This window comes from Cetorhinus maximus, chromosome 15 (genome assembly GCF_964194155.1).
Source record: "Cetorhinus maximus chromosome 15, sCetMax3.hap1.1, whole genome shotgun sequence".
NCBI classification, from domain to species: Eukaryota; Metazoa; Chordata; class Chondrichthyes; order Lamniformes; family Cetorhinidae; genus Cetorhinus; species Cetorhinus maximus.
Window position 1 is genome coordinate 97,351,640 of NC_135893.1, and position 18,905 is coordinate 97,370,544.

General features: G+C 42.3%; 1 protein-coding gene across 2 annotated transcripts in view; it reads right to left on the reverse strand.

Moving 5' to 3' along the window:
- The window catches only part of grin2aa (glutamate receptor, ionotropic, N-methyl D-aspartate 2A, a), a 388,199-nt gene extending 369,615 nt beyond the window's left edge, over nucleotides 1–18,584 (reverse strand). For both annotated transcript variants that reach the window (XM_078559026.1, XM_078559025.1), the window contains exons 1-3: nucleotides 18,257–18,584; nucleotides 17,670–17,865; nucleotides 16,064–16,477 (exon numbers count right to left, since the gene is read on the reverse strand). In XM_078559026.1, coding sequence (XP_078415152.1) covers nucleotides 16,064–16,477; nucleotides 17,670–17,690 — 435 coding nt within the window. In that variant the 5' untranslated portion in view covers nucleotides 17,691–17,865; nucleotides 18,257–18,584. The remainder of the gene's footprint in view (nucleotides 1–16,063; nucleotides 16,478–17,669; nucleotides 17,866–18,256) is intronic.
- Nucleotides 18,585–18,905: the final 321 nt, after the last annotated feature.

Genomic DNA, 18,905 nt, shown 5'->3' on the forward strand with positions numbered 1-18,905 from the left:
AGTCTATATGGAGATTGAAGTCCTCTACAACTATTACATTGCCTTCGTTACAAGCTCCAATAATTTGTTTAATGCTCTGTCCAATGGTATAACTACTGTTATAGGGCCTTTAAACTGCTTCTACCAGTGTTTTCTGACCCTTGCTATTATTAATCTCCACCCATACTGATTCTACTTCCTGAGTTTCTGAGCCAATATCCTTTCTTACTAGTTCCTTATGTTATCCTTTATTAATCTACTTTTCCATTGTGCCTGCCTTTTTGAAATGTGTACCATGGGTATTTACTTCCCAACCTTGGTCACCTTGTAACCATGTCTCTGCCTTGAAAGGGCAGATCCTCTCAGATCAGGGTAACTGCTATTGATGTGCCTTTGCAATGCCAGCAGTCCCCATCTATTTGGCAAATGAGCCCATCCCTTGAACTTATAATGGGGTTGCCAAGCTTGGTAAGGGCGGACAGGGCATTCCACTCTGTTGCGTATACAAATAGTGCTAGGTCCCAGGAATCTCTAGTTATGGTTGTCAAAGTACAATAAAGATCACCTCTTAATATTGCACCCAAATAATTATGAATTAAAGCCATCAAAAGCGGCCTCTTATTTAAATACTGGCAGTTTTACCAAGAATATAAGAAACAGGAGTAGGAGTGGGCCATATGGCCCCTTGAACCTGTTTCACTATTCAGTCAGATCATAGCTGAACTTCTATATCAACTCCACTTTTCGCCATATCCCCATATCCCTTGATTTCCCTAGTGCCCAAAACTCTTAATTTCAGTCTTGATTATACTCTTTGACTGAGTATTCGCAGCCCTCTAGGGTAAATATTCATCTTTACAACATAAACAGTAATCTGCACAGGGGATCAACCACCTGTTCTGGAATTTGTCCAATACCAATTTGTCAATTTCTTCATGCATTGGGTGATCTGTTCTGCCAATTTGTGTCAGCTAATGAAGAGAAAAATTCACCCTACTTTGCCTGATGCATCTTACATTCCTGTTCATTCTTAGCCAATTGACAAAAAGCACCCTCTGCCTTAATGACCCTGTATCTCATTCAAACGCAGCAATCTCACAAATTCAAAGGGCGAAATTCAAATCCCAGATTTGCACTAAGTGTGGTAGCAGGCAAGAAAAAGAACATTTTACCTGCCGGCCGCAATGGTGGCTTTTCACGCCGTATCATCCCATTCCCGCCTCATTAATCATGCATTCCCAGGAAACACGTCATTTCACTGGTGAGCAGCTTCTGATTCACCCGTCATGCCATCACCTCACTGCTTCCTCACACCGGGCGCTATATTTAAAGTGCAGCCATGCGCATGCCTCTCAGTGTTTCCAGCCCAGGACTGCTGCACTGAAGACATGGCCCCAAAAGGCAAAAAGCCTGCAGCCCCCTAATTCAGTGAACATCCCTGGTACACCTCTGGACACCTTTTGGAGCTGACTGTTATGTCCTCTACCCCTGGTCTGGCCGCAGGAGGCCCATCAGTGTCCCAACTCCAGCTTGGGAGGCGGTGGCAGTAGTGGTCAGTGCCAAAGCTGCACAGAAGAGGTTTGCCATCCAGTGCAGAAAGAGGATGAATGATCTCATTCGTGCCACCAGGACAAGGCTTCCATCTCATCACTCTAAACTCACACACTCACAAGCCCATCACACATTCATTGGCATCTCACTCACTGCCAGCTCAAGAGGCATCAACATTCACTCTCTCACACACACCCTCACATCTCCATCTCACCTGATCTCCTCTGGAGACTGCCTCCTCAGCCCTCATCCCCTTGAGGCCACTTGCACAGATCAACATGTGTCCCCACACACACCCTGGGATACCCCCCTTCCCCAGTAATGCCCTAGCCCTGCAGCCCCTTCCCTTGCCTGTGGCCACTTCTGCCCCTCCCCCAAGCAAGCCATAGCGTTGCAGCCATTGTAAAGCCACCCCCGCCTTACGGCTGGTCTCATAAGTAGAGACCTGCCCGAGAGTATCCCTAAAAGTGAAGTGGTGCTGCCTGCGAAGCTTGGCACTGATGACCGCGAGTGCTGCCCAAAGCAAGACAGGCAAACAAGCCTCAAATTTCCAAGTGAAGTGCAGCTCTCCAAGTCTGTGTCACTTATGTCCAGTTGTGAAACACGTCGGCATGCAATCATGCCAATGTGCCTGGATGATCCAACCTGGGGGGATGATTCCAGCGAGCTGGGCTTATAATGACATGTAGATGTATTACAGTGAAGTTCCTGATGTGCAGTGGCAGGAAACGCGGCCTACCATTGACAGGCAGAGCGGACGATTGCAAACTGGTTTCACAACGTCATGAAACCGATTTTTGGCCTTCCTGCCACATTGTTCGCCCACGTCCGCTATGACACCCGATGCCAGCAAGCACAGAAAATTCTGCCCAAAGTGATTTTTAAAGATTAAAGATCTATCAATTGTGAAGCAAAAGTGAATTTTAAAATTAATCAAAACATATTATTCATATTAAAAAAAACTATTTTCCAGAACCATGCCCCACACCACCCTAATCGTGTATGCAATAATACTCTCAATAATACTTAGTTGGAAAGAATGGGCTGGATTTTACCAGCCCTCTGGAGACAGGCTGGGAGGTGGGAGGGCTGATAAAATGGAAGCGGAGTGAACCCCAATATCTTCCCACCGTCATGGCAGCAATTAAGCCAATTAAGTGCCCAATTAAGGGCCACGTCCCACCTCCACTGGCATTTTACCAGTATCAGGTGCCAATGCTGCTGCTACGGGAGATCGCCAGGTAAACTCTGGGGAGGAGGTCCAACCTTTATGGCCACTCCATGACCCATAGATATGCCCCCCACCATAGAGGCAATGGCCTTCCCTGCGGCTGCACACTGCCAATGGAGAGTGCAACCGGCATCCTTGCCCCTATCCTAATCGCATGGTCCTGCCTGCCTAGCGCCAGCACGTTACAAAACAAAATGTACATTCTCTCCATGTTGAGGCGCCCTCTCCTTCATCCTGTACCCTCAGCAGTCACCACCTTTAACAGTGACACTGCTGCTGAGCTGCAGGTCCTCTGATTGGGCTGGCAAGTCTGGGAGGTGGACCAGCATCCTCAATTGGATTGCAAGTGCGGCAATCTCTTAATTGGCTGCTGCCAATAAAATGGTGTCCAGGGTTCCGCCACCTTCCAACATGGGGTCAGGATACAGGCAGCGGGACCACTTACCTTCTTGGAAATATCAGCCTAATATATGTAACTCAGATTTACTATTTTAAGACATCATCTTCTCTGTTACAGAATGGGTTTTCATTAACATGCTCCTGCAAACCTGAGTAGGAAGGCTGATGTATTCTGAACTCTGCGTAAAATATACATTCCATATAAAATTAAACACAGCTCACTTACTGTTGATCTAAAATCAATAATTACAATTGTGCAGTAATTAGCTTTGACAGTTCAAAAGGAAGACAGTATTTCTGCATCTGCTCACCTCTTGAGCCAGAAAATGCAGGTTAAAGTTTCACTTCCTTATCTGGACTTGAGCACGATATCTAGACTCACACACTAGTGCAGTACTGAGGGAGTGTTTCATTGTTAGAGATAGCATCCATTGGATAAAATAATAAACTTTTCAGTTGGTTCAGGTAGGCACTAAAAATCCTGTGGCACTATTTCATAAACAACAAGCACGTCTGAATATGATAATAACAACATCTTACATTTATGTAGTGCCTTCAACTTTGTAAACTGTCCAAAGGCACTTAACAGGAGCATGAACAGATAAAAATTGACAAGAAGCTACATAAAGTGATATTCAGGCAGAAGACTTAAAGGTAGGTTTTGAGGAACAACTTAAAGGAGGAGAGAGAGATGAGAGGGGGAGATGGAAACACTTAGGGGAGGAATTCTGATCTTAGGGCTGAGACGGAGATGCTATGTAAAAGTGTACAGCATTTATTTAATATTATTATAAGGTACGCGTACATGATATGAAATTCACAGCAAGAAAAGGGGCTTTCAGAAAAGCAGAATTCAGAAAAATCACTCAAATTCTTGCCATGCACCTTTGTGACTGCCACTCCACACTGGGGCCACTACATCGCAGAATAACACCTACAATGCCCTTAGAGCACATAAGGAACGCTATTGTACCTTAAAAAAGTGAGTGGCCCAGTTACCTTAACACCGTGATTGGACCATCTGTAACAGTTGAATCCTATTTTCAATGCAGTTTCCACTAAAGCTTTTCTCATACTTTTGATACAGTCTATCAGAGAAAACTGTGGTCAGACGGTGAAGAGTTATATACCCACTTGCATTGTTTGGTGGAAGTTGAAGATTGCAGGGTCATTTCCTCTGTGTAAAAGTTTGGCTGTTCAACATTGCATCTTGAACACTCAACATTACATGCACATATGAGCATGGGCATGTGTTTTGCATTTTTGAGGCCAATAATTTTCTTGGAATTTGCTGGCTACGAGGGTGGTGGAAATGAAGACTTCCACTTGATGATTTCAAAAGGAAATTGAATGGACATTTGAGGGAAATAAACTTACAGGACTACAGGGATAGAGCAGGGGAATGGGACTGACTGGATTGCTCTATAGAGAGCTAGCACGGACTCGATGGACTGAATCGCTTCCTTCTGTTCTGTAAATTGACTCTGTGACTCTAATTCATATTATTATATAATAGCTGGTTCCCACACTATTTTTCGGGTCTTCAGGAAATCAGCAGGATTACACCTTACATTTGGTTCCTGTGAGATGCACAAGTAGAATTGTGACAGCAGGGAATATTGCATTATAATATCACAGTAAAGGAACTAATTTGCCAGATTCAGCCTGGTCAGGAAAAATCACTTGAACAAAGATTGCTAACCAATTCCTTTCAGCATGATTCCTAACAGAGTTTGTCAAGATTGTGCCATTTTATTTCACTGATAGGGTAGTAAAGGATCCATAGGCAGTTTTTATTTCCATGGGGAAAGTAGTAAAAATCAAGGGGAACAACTATAATTGCATCCAAAAATACTTGTATTAAAAAAAATGATTAAGTGATGAGTTTGGCAATCAATGATTTATTTGACTCACGACATACCTGAAAAAGTGTCAGCATCTGGAAGAGTCTCACATTAGCATGTTTTCTTGTTAAACATAGCTAAAATGTGACACAGTCACACACAAGGATTATCCATAATGTATTTTCCCCTCAGGCACCTAGATACAACACATTCCAACTGTATGACAGAGTGGATGTAATGGACTGAGATGAGAATCATTTCATATACTTCAAGGGTTTAATGGGTGCATTAGCAGAAATGACCTGATTTGTCTTTGAGTCTGATGTCTTGTTTTTGTCATACATATCTTTTCATCCAGTGTAATAAAGGCAAATAACTTCAGTAACATCAAGAGTTGCATTTAACTGGAGATCTAGCTGCCTTCCGCTCTAATTCTGCATGTTTACAGTTCTCTGCCATCAGTTCATTTTGTCTCTCTCAGGTTGTTTCGGTCTTTTCTCTGTTTGAAAGGATAAGGAGTGGGCTACAGTTAGGAAGGGTGTTGGAAAAATATTAGGAGTAGAAGAATAAGGATAACAAATGAGGCTGTAAATACACAGGAGTAGGGAATCTCAAACACAAATAAAATCTGTAGAAAGAAATGGGGAGATTAAAAAGCATTCAATTGTTAAGATTTGTGAATGGCTTCTTTTTGCAGTGAGAATAAAGCAAATACACCCATGATTAATCTTCTGACGCTAAAGCTGGGGATATAGAGGGCTGGCTACTTGGAACAGATTAAGTGATCCTGGTTCTACAAATAACAGGGACTGTCTTGCAGGTAAGCCAGTGTTGCGCAGGAGAGATTAGCTGTCTCTATGTTGGAGCAATAAGACTAACTAATCATATGGAGGGACATAAGGATCTATATAAGTATGTAAGGGTGGGACTGTAACTACAGAAAATAAGACAAGGTGCAAATCAAGTTAGGCATAGTAAACAAAGAGAATCTAAATCATGAATAAAAACAAACCTTATTAAATGCCTTAATTTGGTTGGTAGAAAAATTCAAAATGATCTGGACTGAGAGTATATGTAGGAGAAAGTAACTATAGTGTGAAAACCAAGCATACACCAAAAGTTGGGAGAGAATTTAACATGCAGGGAAACAAGATGGAAGGATAGCTTTAGATTATTTGGGACTCATAGAAATTTGAATTCAATTTCTCAAGATACCATGAGGAGGCTTGAACTCTCAAACACTGGATTATTCTTCCAGGCCTCTGGGTGAATTGTCTGCTTCACCAACACTAACGATTGAAGTGGTTGATGGAGCAGCTTTCTATCCAAATATTCAGAAAGATACAAAAAAGGTTCACAAGGATGATGCTAGAACTTAGGTAAATATTTATCAGGAAGGGTTGAACAGGCTGGGGCTCTTTTTTCTCAAGGAAAGAGAAGACTGAGGAATGACTTGATGGAGATTGTTAAGATTATGAAAGGATTTGATAGGCTCATCATAGAGAAAGTGTGTCTACTTGCGGGCAAGACCAGAACTGGGGACCATAAATATAAGACAGACACTAAAAATCCAATAGGGAATTCAGGAGAAACTTCTGAGCCATTAAGTTGTTAAAATGTGGAACTTGCTACCACAAGGTGTAGTTGAGGTGACTAGCATAGATGCATTTATGCAGAAGCTAGATAAACACATGAAGGGGAATGGAATTGAAGGGTATATTGATGGGGTTAGATGAAAAAGGGTGGGAGGACACTGATCAGAGAATAAGCACCAGCATGAAGCTTTTAGGCTGAATGGCTTGTTTCTGCCCTGTAAATATGCAATTCCATGCCTTCTATAAATCACAAAATCCACAAGACTGAATACCATTACCAATATGTGATTTGAACTCACATTCACTGAATTTTTGGTCTCGACCTGTGGAAACAACCCATTGATGGATATATAAAACACAGATTTGTAGCACATTTTTTTTATTCCATCATGGAATGTGGCCTTCGCTGGCTGGGCCAGCATTTATTGTCCATCCCTAGTTGCCCTTGAGAAGGAGGTGATGAGCTGCCTTCTTGAACAGCTGGAGTCTATGTGCTGTAGGTTCCAGGATTTTGATCCAACGACAGTGAAGGAACGGCGATACATTTCCAAGTCAGGATGGTGAGTGACTTGGAGGGGAACCTCCAGGTGGTGGTGTTCCCACCTATCTGCTGCCCTTGTCTTTCTAGGTGGTAGTGGTCGTGGGTTAGAAAGGTGCTGTCTAAGGAGTCTTGGCAAATTCCTGAAGTGCATCTTGTTGATAGCACATACTGCTGCTACTGTGCATATTGGTGGAGGGAGTGAACGTCTGTGGATGTGGTGCCGATCAAGCTGGCTGCTTTGTCCCAGATGGTGTCCAGCTTCTTCAGTGTTATGGGAGCTGCACTCACCCAGGCAAGTGGGGAGTATTCCATCACAGTCCTGACTTGTGCCTTGTTGATAATGGACAGGCTTTGAGGAGTCAGGAGGCGGGTTACTCATCGCACGATTCCTAGCCTTTGACCTGCTTTTGTAGCCGCAGTATTTATATGGCTAGTCCAGTTCAGTTTCTGGTCAATGGTAACCCCCAGGATGTTGATAGCAGGGGATTCAGTGATGGTAATGCCATTGAACATCAAGTGGGTGATGGTTGGATCTTCTCTTGTTGGAGATGGTCATTGCCTGACACTTGTATGGCGCAAATGTTACTTGCCACTTGTCAGCCCAAGCCTTGATATTGCCCAGGTCTTGCTGCATTTGGACATGGGCTGCTTCAGTAACTGAGGAGTCACGAATGGTGCTGAACTTTGTGCAATCATCGGTGAACATCTCCACTTCTGACCTTATAATGGAAGGATCGTCATTGATAAAACAGCTGAAGATGGTTGTGCCTAGGACACTACCCTGAGGAACTCCTGCAGTGATGTCCTGGAGCTGAGATGACTGACTGCCAACAACCACAACCATCTTTCTTTGGGCTAGGTATGACTCCAACCAGCGGAGAGTTTTCCGCCTGATTCCCATTGACTCCAGTTTTGCTAGGACACCTTGATGCCACACTGGGTCAAATGCTGCCTTGATGTCAAGGCCAGTCACTCTCACCTCACCTCGGAGTTCAGCTCTTTTTTCCATGTTTGAAACAAGGCTGTAATGAGCTCAGGAGTTGAGTGGCCCTGGTGGAACCCAAACTGGGCGTCAGTGAGCAGATTATTGCTAAGCAAGTGCCGCTTGATAGCACTGTTGATGACCCATTCTATTACTTTACTGATGATCAAGAATAGACTGATGGGGCGGTAATTGGCTGGGTTGGATTAGTCCTGCTTTTTGTGTGCAGGACATAGCTGGGTAATTTTCCACACAGCCGCGTAGATGCCAATGTTGTAGCTGTACTGGAACAGCTTGGCTAGGGGCGCGGCAGGTTGTGGAGCACAAATCTTCAGTACTATTGCCAGAATATTGTCAGGGCCCATAACCTTTGCAGTATCCAGTACCTTCAGCCATTTCTTGTTATCACATGGAGTGAATCGAATTGGCTGAAGACTGGCATCTGTGATGCTGGGTTCTCCGAAGAAGGCCGAGATGGATCATCCACTCAGCACTTCTGGCTGAAGATTGTTGCGAATGCTTCAGCCTCATCTTTTGCACTGCTGTGCTGGGCTCCTCCATCATTGAGGATGGGGGTATTTGTGGAGCCTCCTCTGCCAGTGAATTGTTTAATTGTCCACCACTATCCTCGACTGGATGCAGCAGGACTGCAGAGCTTAGATCTGATCTGTTGGTTGTGGGATCGCTTAGCTCTATCACTTGTTGCTTATGCGGTTTGGCACACGAGTGTTATAGTTTAAGCAGGTTGACACCTCATTTTTAGGTATGCCTGGTGCTGCTCCTGGCATGCCCCCCTGCACTCTTCATTGAACCAGGGTTGAACCCCTAGCTTGAGGGTGATGGTAGTGGGGGAATATGCCACGCCAAGAGGTTACAGATTGTGTTCGAGTACAATTCTGCTATTGCTAATGGATGCCCAGTCTTGAGTTGCTAGATCTGTTCGAAATCTATCCCATTTAGTACGGTGGTAGTGTCACACAACATGATGGAGGGTATCCTCAGTGTGAAGGCAGGACTTTGCCTCCACAATGACTGTACTGATATTGTCATGGATAGGCAGGCAGGCAGATTGGTGAGGATGAGGTCAAATACATTTTTCCCTCTTGTTGGTTCCCTCACCACCTGCCGCACATCCAGTCTAGCAACTATGTCCTTTAGGACTCAGCCAGCTCGGTCAGTAGTGGTGTATTCTGCACCCTTGCCACCCTGATTGTTCAACATGGAGGAGCAATGATTCATCAGCTGAGGGAGGGCGGTACATGGTAATCAGCCAGAGATTTCCTTGCCCATGTTTGAGCTGATGCCAATGAGAGTTCATAGGGTCTGGAGTCGATGCTGAGGACTCCTCAGGGCAACTTCCTCCTGACTGTATACCATTGTGCCACCACCTCTGCTGGGTCTGTCCTGCCGGTGGGATAGGATATGCCCAGGGATGGTGATGGTGGAGTCTGGGACATTAGCTGTAAGGTATGTTTCCGTGAGGATGACTATGTCAGGCTGTTGCTTGACTAGTCTGTGAGACGGCTCTCCCAGTTTTGGCAATAACCTCCAGATGTTAGTAAAGAGAACTTTGCAGGGGTAGACAGGGTTGGCATTTCCAGTGCCTAGGTCGATGCCAGGTGGTCCGTCCGGTTTCATTCCTTTTTTGTGACTTTGTAGCAGTTTGTTACAACTGAGTGGCTTGCTAGGCCATTTAAGAGTCAGCCACATTGCTTGTGGGTCTGGAGTCACATGTAGGCCAGACCAGTTAAGGACGACAGGTTTCCTTATTAGTGAACCAGATGGGTTTTTACAACAATCAAGAATGGTTTCATGGTCATCATTAGACTTTTAATTCCTGATTTTTATTGAATTCAAATTCCACCATCTACTGAAGTGGGATTTGAACCCTGGGTTTCTAAATTACTACGCCATCGCCTCCTCTATTATTCGTGTTACTTATTTTGTACCACTAGAAAATATGAAGGAAGGTTGAAATACTTGGGAGATTCCTCCAAAACCCCACCGCCCCCAACACCCCCCACCCACCACCAACCCCCCACCCCGACTCCAGCACCAAGCTCATTCATTCTACACTTTAGGCCCAGATTTTCACTCCTGGGTCGGGTGTGCAGAGACAGGAGAATTCCCAGCTCTGCAAACCCGACCTTTAAAAATGGCTGCCTAGGTGTCGGATTTTCAGTCTGGGGGTTTTAGAACTCAGGGCAGACAACATGGGAAGAACCGAGGAGGATGCCAGGTGGGAGGCGCGCTGGTCAAAGATCTGCCTCAGGGCTCTGGCACCGTGTCCAAAGATTAAAAATGAAGATTAAAACGTAAAACATCCCTCCAGCCCTCATCCCTCACCGCCCCCCACACACTTCACATGTCCCATCCATGCCAACCTATGCCACCACATGCTCCCCACCCAACCCCCATAATTGTCATTACTTTCCATGACAACCTATGCCCCTCCACCCACCCAGGGCCCTTTATAGCCCCTATGTCAACTTAGCGCCAACTCATTCCAACCCATACCCCCTACCACAATCCTTTACCCTTATACCTACCCTGCCAATTCACCTAATATCCACCATGTGCAGACCTCAGGACCCATGCAGAGATAAGATTTTAAAAATCTATAAAATAAAGTTTTAAGTGTCTATTGCAGATCACTTAACTGAAAAGAAACACTCTCATTCGTAAAAACCCATTTACTACATTTACATTCCTTCAACTAAATAAAGCCTTACAGCAACAAACATTTCATTCAAGTGCACAATCCCTTATAACAACAAGCATTAGAATTCATAGTCCCACATCAAAGAGTTTATGACAACTTGTAACTGTCAGTCAAACTGTGCAATGGCAGGCACCCTACTGTTATAATGGATAGTTGTGAAATCAGTCATGCAGCACTAATCCAGTAATGTAAACCCTCTGGCTTTTTTTCAACAGACAGAGTGAAATAGCAAGCAGTCATTTTTTAACACTTAATTTTTTCCAAAGTTTTAAAGGGCAGGAATTTAAATGCCTTGACAGCTGACAGCTCCTTTGACAGGTCCCTTTGAAAGGTGCTTCTGACAGTTTTGACAGGTCTCTTTGGCAGGCGCTTTTGACAGTTTTGACAGGTCCCTTTGATAGGTACTTTGACAGGCGTTTGTGACAGTTTTGACAATTGATTTTGACAGGTCTGCTTACAGTTCCAATGAGCTTGATATTAATGAGTATATGCACTTTTTACGCATGTTTATGCCTAATTTTAACAATTCTAAAGGACACCTGGCCTACCCCAAAGGGTGCATGACCTGCCCAAACCATGTCCCAGGACCAGATCCAAAGGGGTACCTTACCTCTCCAAAGGGGTACCCTGGCTATCCAAATAAATGCACAAAGTTCAGACCCACTCTAATCAGCATGCATCGGGTTTCACACTCCTAGCCTACCAAAATCCCACTTCAATGGAGGCAGCTGATGACTTAAATGGCCACATGTGTGGAACGCACCCCTTCTCTAATCCCACCCATGCAAAAATTGGAATTGCCATGTTCAGGAGAGCCTCTCCACCATGGCAAAACTCTGGGCCTAAGAGTTTAACTTTTTTAACCATTCACAATGCCTTTTATACTTTAGGTCACTCTTATTGCCCTTTCTTACAGCTTGACCAATGCACATATGTTCAATTTGAAATGGATTGGCCAAAGCTGTACAGAGAGCTTCAAGTGAACCAGAGCAGTGTAGTATATGCCTCAACATAATTTCTGTCGACCTTCAATGTTCTGGCTATGCAGCCCAAGGTTTTATTTGCTTTGTTTAATCAATCCTCCACATTGTCTCAACATCAAAAGTGACAAATTAACCCAATTATTTTCAAGGTCTCCTTGTAATAATTATAATCACCTTGATTATATACCTATGGTTCTCATTTTCTATTCCAAAATGCAAAGCTTCAACATTTGTCTGCCCATTTCAAAACAGAGTGTAATTACTCTTTAAAATGTTAACTGCATTCTCCGTCCCTATTGCACTCTCTATTTTAGTGTCTGCTTTTAGTTGAACACACTTACAATTGCCTGCTCATTCCTGGTCCCTGTTCATTTTTGTAGATAAGAAACAAAGGTTCAAACATTCCACTCAACGCCTCCTCACCCCAAGTTTGACATTTATCCCTTTTATGTTCTATTTCCTACTTTTTTATCCAGTTTTTTAATCTAGTCCCACATTCAACATTAGAATCTCAATGAATTTTAGCTTGATTAATATTCATTCATGTGGGGTCTTGTCAAAGACTTTTTGGAATAGTCTATGTCAAAGCTAGTTCCACTATCTACTTTATTTATAATTTTTAAAAATAAATCAAAGATTGTCAAGCAGTATCTTCCCCTTCTATATCTTTGGTGATTGTTTTTTATTAGGACATGTTATGTAAGTATGCCTCCAAATTAGTGTGGTTTCCAGTATTTCCGTCCTTAACCGATGTTGGGCTAATTGGCCTCCAATTTTCTGGGTCAAATTTATGCCCCTCTAAAAATATCATTATTTCTTATCCTTGCTTCCTATCTTGCAGAACCTCCCCAGTGCCCAAAGAATCTCTCACCACTATAGACAGTGCCTAACATACTTCCTTCCTAATCTTCAGCAACCCAGGTTATGTGCCAACCAATCCAGAGATTTGTTAACTTTCAATTCACTTGTCTGACCAAATAGCTCATAGAATATCCATTGTACTATAATAAATGAATATTGAATTATTCTTCTCCCCCCTGAATACTTCTGGAAAATAATAATTTATATATAAGGGGTGGTAGAATAATTTGTGGAATTCACTACCTCAGAGTACAGTGGGTGTCGGGACGCTGAATAAATTTAAGGAGGAGATAGACAGATTTTTAATTAGTAATGGTTGAAAGGTTATGGGGGGAGGGCGGGAAATTGGAGTTCAGGCCGAAATGAGATCAGCCATGATCGTACTGAATGACGGGGCAGGCTCGAGGGACTGAATTGCCTACTCCTGCTCCTAGTTCTTATATTCTTATGTTCTATATCTTTTTCCCATCATTCAATTACTTTATTGCTTTCATCCTTAAGTAATAATTTGCTCTCTAAACATTCTTTTACTGCTGCAAAGCTGATTTTGACTCCAGAGCCTTCCTTTGGAATCTAATACCTTTTTGTTTTAATAGTTTCTTATTCTCCTTGTACCTTTTTCATGAAGACATTGTAGCTTTTTTGTTATTTTTATGTTTAATTTCTCTTTTTGCCGTCTTGAGATTTGCTTGCATAGCTTTCACTTTTACATATTTGTATATATTTGTCATGTGTATTTAATTCAGTTTTACATGTGAAATTGGTGCCAAAAAGTGTGAATTTCAGCCTACAGATAAACACCAGGCACAAAACCTTTAAGGACATAGACTATAATATAACTTTGGTAGGAAAAATAGAAAAGCAATTTTTTTTTAATTGAGAGAAACTGGGAAATGTTGATGTTCAGAGGGGTGGCCTTGTACACAAATCACACAGGTTAACATGCAACAGCAAGCAATTAGGAAGACATATTGCATCTTAGCCAAGGGTAAAGAAGTCTTACCACAATTATAGGATCATGGTGAGACCATACCTGGAGTACCATGCACAGTTTTGGTCTCCTTACCCAAGGAAGGGTATATTTGCCTTACATGGAGTGTAACAAATGTTCGCTGAGAGGATTGTACTAGAAGGAGAGATTAAGTCAACTATAGAAGAATGACAGGAGATCTAATTGAAACAAATAAAATGCTTAAGGGACTTGATGGGGTCAATGCTGGGAGAATGTTTCATTTGGCTGGACAGTCCAGAACCAAGGGTCAGATCCTTACAGTGATGGGTCAGCCAGTTAGGACTGAGATGAGGAGAAATTTCTTCACTGAAAGGGTTGTGAATCTTTGGAATTCTCTACCTCAGAGAGCCATGGATGCTCAGTCATTGTGTACATTCAAGACTATTGATAGATTTTTGAGCACTAAGGGAATTAACGGAATGGGGATAGTGCATGAAGATGAAGTTGAGGTAGATCAGCCACGATTTTATTGAATGGCAGAGCAGGCTTGAAGGGCTGAGTGGCCTACTTCAGCTCCTAACTCTCATGTTCTTATAATAATGTTAAAAATAAATAATCAATTGAATTTGGTCCTTTACTTTCAATCCTTTTAATTATAATATTATAGCTTCAGCTAGACATCCTTACATTTGACATCAAAAGACATTTCAATATATACCACACTCTCAATTCTGATAATTCCAGATTATAAGTGTAAAATAATTCATTCATTGCAACTTCCTCTACCATGTTAGGCAAGGGTATTAAGTGATATGGAATCATGGTGAGTAAATGGAATTAAGGTACAGATCAACCATGATCTAATTGAATGGTGGGAATAGGCTTGAGGGGCTGGACAGCCTACTCCTACTCCTATGCGATTCATCATTTTGCATCAATGTCATTACAACAGTCTCTCAAAGCCCTCATTTCATGTATTCTTTGAAATATGATCAACAATTTCTTGAATTTACTGAAGCGATACAGTGTATGTTATAAGTTTAGGATGACGGATTGAATAAAAGGTCATCACTTAACCTCAGGATCAGTTTTTTCCATAATGAACTATTCAAACTGTGTTCATATGGACAGATATTTGGTGGGAAAAATTAACTGAGGGGTGCAGTTATTGAACCATGTATTTTGGGGTGCCGGGGTTGTGGCGTATGGCGGGGGGTGGGGGGGGGCAGACTGAATCTGGGGCCAGCTGGATGGATTGAAATTGTCTTTTTCAGTTACATGTATTCTGCTGTTTTTATGGTTTATAATAACACTTCTAGTCTAAGGTTAAGTTACAGTGTAATGCTCATTCCCAACTATGTTTACTATCAATGGCAAAAGTTTTGTAATAAATTCCTGCTGGTATTAGTCCACATTACTGAATAAATCACCAAGAACCATGACTGTTACAAGTAAAGGTTTAATTAAGCTAAACTAAAATTAAACTCTCAAAACCATAAATTGACTAAAATCAATTTTTTTGTCTTTTGTTACCATAGCTTTTCTTACTGAACTGAAGCTGTTCCGGGTTGGAACATTAAATTTCTAGTGTAAGTTCTTCTTTGATTTGGGAGTTTAGCCAACAACGCCTTTATCTGGAACCATTTAGATAAATGGTAATTGACTTGTTGACCAAATGAGATTACTTTGCTCTCAACAATCCACTTAAAAAAAATATCGTTGCTGCTAATCTTTGATTTTTGTCTTGTACAATTTACTTGAATTGCTTTCTTAAAATAACGTTTGACAACCATAGTAGTTTAAAGTTGATTCCTTTGCAAATCCGGGGCTGACTCACTTCGAGTGCATGAATGAATTCAGTGAAATGTAACTCCATTGCGCCCCCTCACTTTCAGGACCATAGCAAGACTCACAACATCTTTCTGGCTCGTTCATTTGAAGTGGCACAACAATAAATGGTTGGCACTTTTAAGTATCAGAACGCATGGCGAAATCAAGAGCGTGGCAATGCTGTTCATTGACTATTCAAATCGATTGCTGCCAAATTTAAAAATGAGTGCAATTGGGGTCGTACGATCGCACAGAATCGAAATTGCTAGCTGCATTTTGGCTGAGTTTTAAACATATTATCCCCCCCACATGCGTACATATAAGATAATGCTCATCACGGCAGGAACGAAATGGATCTCAGATAAAACAGAGAATTGAACACAATCTCTTCGTTTAAGCTGGAAGGGGCGAAGATGGTTCTATTGTTTCGTGCTATTTGACACAGATATTGCAATTACCTTATCCGTCCGCGTCCTCATCTGGAAATCAATATTCATTCATTTCTCTCCCTAGAAGGAACTTTTCAATGGCAAGAAAAGAGACATTGCTCCTGTAAAAAAAAATCTCAGCTGAAACAGTTCCCCTGCACTTACTTTATCTGCCATGATCATGGAAGAGCCGCCGTGTATTCCCAAGATAGGAATAAATGTCTGGGAGGAAATAAAATCCAAAATCTGAGCGATAGCCTCCTGGTCCGTGTCATCTCCAAACACCACACCGTGAATTTTGGTGCCTGACATTAGGTCACACACGTGGGTGATGATACTCTTCGGATCGGTTTGGTTCACCGCCACGGTCACCACGTTGACATCAACGGGAAAATCGGGGGCATCTTCCTTGATCCACACATCCCTAAAGCCCGTGCTGTCGGGGCTCCTGCCCAAAATGATGGCGATGTTCAGGGTCGGGTAACCCTGCTGCGCTCCGATTAGATCCAAGTGGAAGATGAGATCGAGTACCACCACCGCAAGAAAGCCGAGGCGTCCCATTTTCGGAAGCTCCATCCCCTGCAAAGGTGAAGATTACCAACATCTGCACATTGCACCAAAACACACAGTTTCTTTCTTTCCCTCTCCCTTCTTTGAGATTTTTAAAAAATCCACAAGACATCAACATGGAAAAGTTCACCTAGTCACCAAATAAGGACAAAGGAAACCGCAGTCTCCGCATATTCCGAGAGGCTTTTTTTTTCTCGCTCGTCATGAAGACCCAAAAAAGGCATCTGACCTAATTTACATACTACTGAGTATTCAGGACAGGTTTATAAGAATATCTTTCCCTTACGTCGGGTAACAAATAATTTGGGGCTCGTGTTCCTAAATCATATGGGGGTGGGGGAGGGGTGGGGGGGCGGTGGTGGTGGTGTTGGGGGTGTTTGCTCCCAACTCACACAAAACATCGTATCCTCTATCACTATTAGTCATGATTGCTTTTCACTGGGGCTTTTTGATGCATTTTACTGTGCGGCTGGAAGATTTGCTAACTTGTCTCTTTTCATTTGAAATTCAATGCAATATAGAGAAGGCAATATAAGAACTGATATTTTAACGAAGCACCTTACGGTCCTGTAGCAATTTAAGAAAAGGACATTTTACCTAACGTACCGGGAAGTGGGGTGGAGGGGGAACTAAACTCTAGATGCCGAGTACCAGTTTGATTTGCAGTGGTAGTAACGGAATACCAACTTAATGGATAACATATGAGGAGCTATTTTCGTAACAGTTTGAAGTCACGAAATACAGCATTCTGCCGAGTGGGCGTTCAGGTTTTAGTGATAAATGGTTGAATCATTTAAGGTTGTGGTCTATTCCATGTTGATTTAAAACAAAAATGCTGCCATAAATTAAATTATCTACCTCATTGAAACATTTTAAACAAATCTTAACGCACGTAGAATACCTTTTAACACGACATAAATGTTTTAATAATGAGCATATATGCAAGCCATTTAAGTAGCAAAAGTGATTCGAAGGTTTCTCAACAGACACGTAGAAAAGAGGATAGACATTAAAACTGATGAGTTAAGTGAACCGTTAAGCAACATGAAATAAATCGGGATGAAGTTCATTCTAAAGCCAAATTCTTTCACATGAAATGCATTAGTATGGTTTGAGATGAGAGAGCTGCAGTGCCCCCTGCAGTTGCAAGTGGTAGAGACAGGTTTAAGCATGATGCAGGAGACGTATAAATGTGACATACCTTCAATATCACGAAATGCATTTCCTTGCGGGCATGTTGGAGGGGTTTGCATGTCTTGGCTCTCAACACCAAGGGTTATTTTGTGGGTCCTTGCATCTCCATGGAACGCCACTTTAAACTCCAGCTTATCTCCTTTGCATTCAACAGCGGTTCTTGTACCAGGAACTAACGAAGTATGAAAGTATGCAAAGTTGGTCTACAGTGGGCATAAAATGCAGTAAGCCCGATTAAAAAATAAAATAAACGTGCTGCAATCTTTTTTGCTCTTTTCTTTTAGTCTGGTTAACCCAATAATGCAAATTCTTAATTATCTGGGTTTAGATCAATTATTTGCATTTAGCAATGCATACGTTCAAAGGAATGAGAAAAGCCTATTTGTACACAGGACAAATGGACCTCAGTTTCAACATAGCGTCACTTAGACCCAGTAGATGATATATTGTGCAAGTAAAAACCTGCAGTGTAGAAAATGAAATCAGATGAGCGTATCTTATGTTTCGGAGTAATTGCAGTAAAGAGCAAAGTATAGCAACTGCAACAAGAGATGGGTGATCACACACACAAGAAAAAACAGCAAACATACTTACAGCATCATTCTTCCACATAGCTGCAGCGCGTATGCTCAATAATGAGGTTGCAAGATAACCCATTTGTACTGAAGCCCACCGGAACAACGCCAACGAATATTTCTGTGATCGACTCGCCTGTTAATGGATCCATGTAACATTCTCCTAAAATGTGCCGCAAAACCATTAGCTTTCATTGTAGAATCGTGAACGTGGAAGGGACTCCATTAGAGGCGAAGAATTTGATAATGCTATCTGGAGAACGGACTTTGAAATAGCAGTAAAACCAACCGCCACACTAGCTGAACTCTTGTATTTTATGGTGCCACACACAGGAGCTTCTGCCTAAATCCTTCAGTCTGTCTCTGTTGAGACTGCAATACTCAGAGGTTCCTGGGTTCTCTGTTTGAGGAATCAGTCAACAACACATCCTTATGGAGACAATGTGAATTACAGCGTCCGTGTGTGTGACTGTGTTGGGTGTATGGCTGTGTGCCTTCAGAGTCCTATTTACTAAAAAAGGAATAATAAAAACACCTTGCTTGACGTAAAATCTTTTCCACGTAACAAACCTGCTTCCATTCTTGGGGGTTTCTCAACCTCAAAGACAAAGGACAGTTTAGCCCAGTGTTATCAATTGGCTAAAATCCAGGACACAGAATCGAGATAG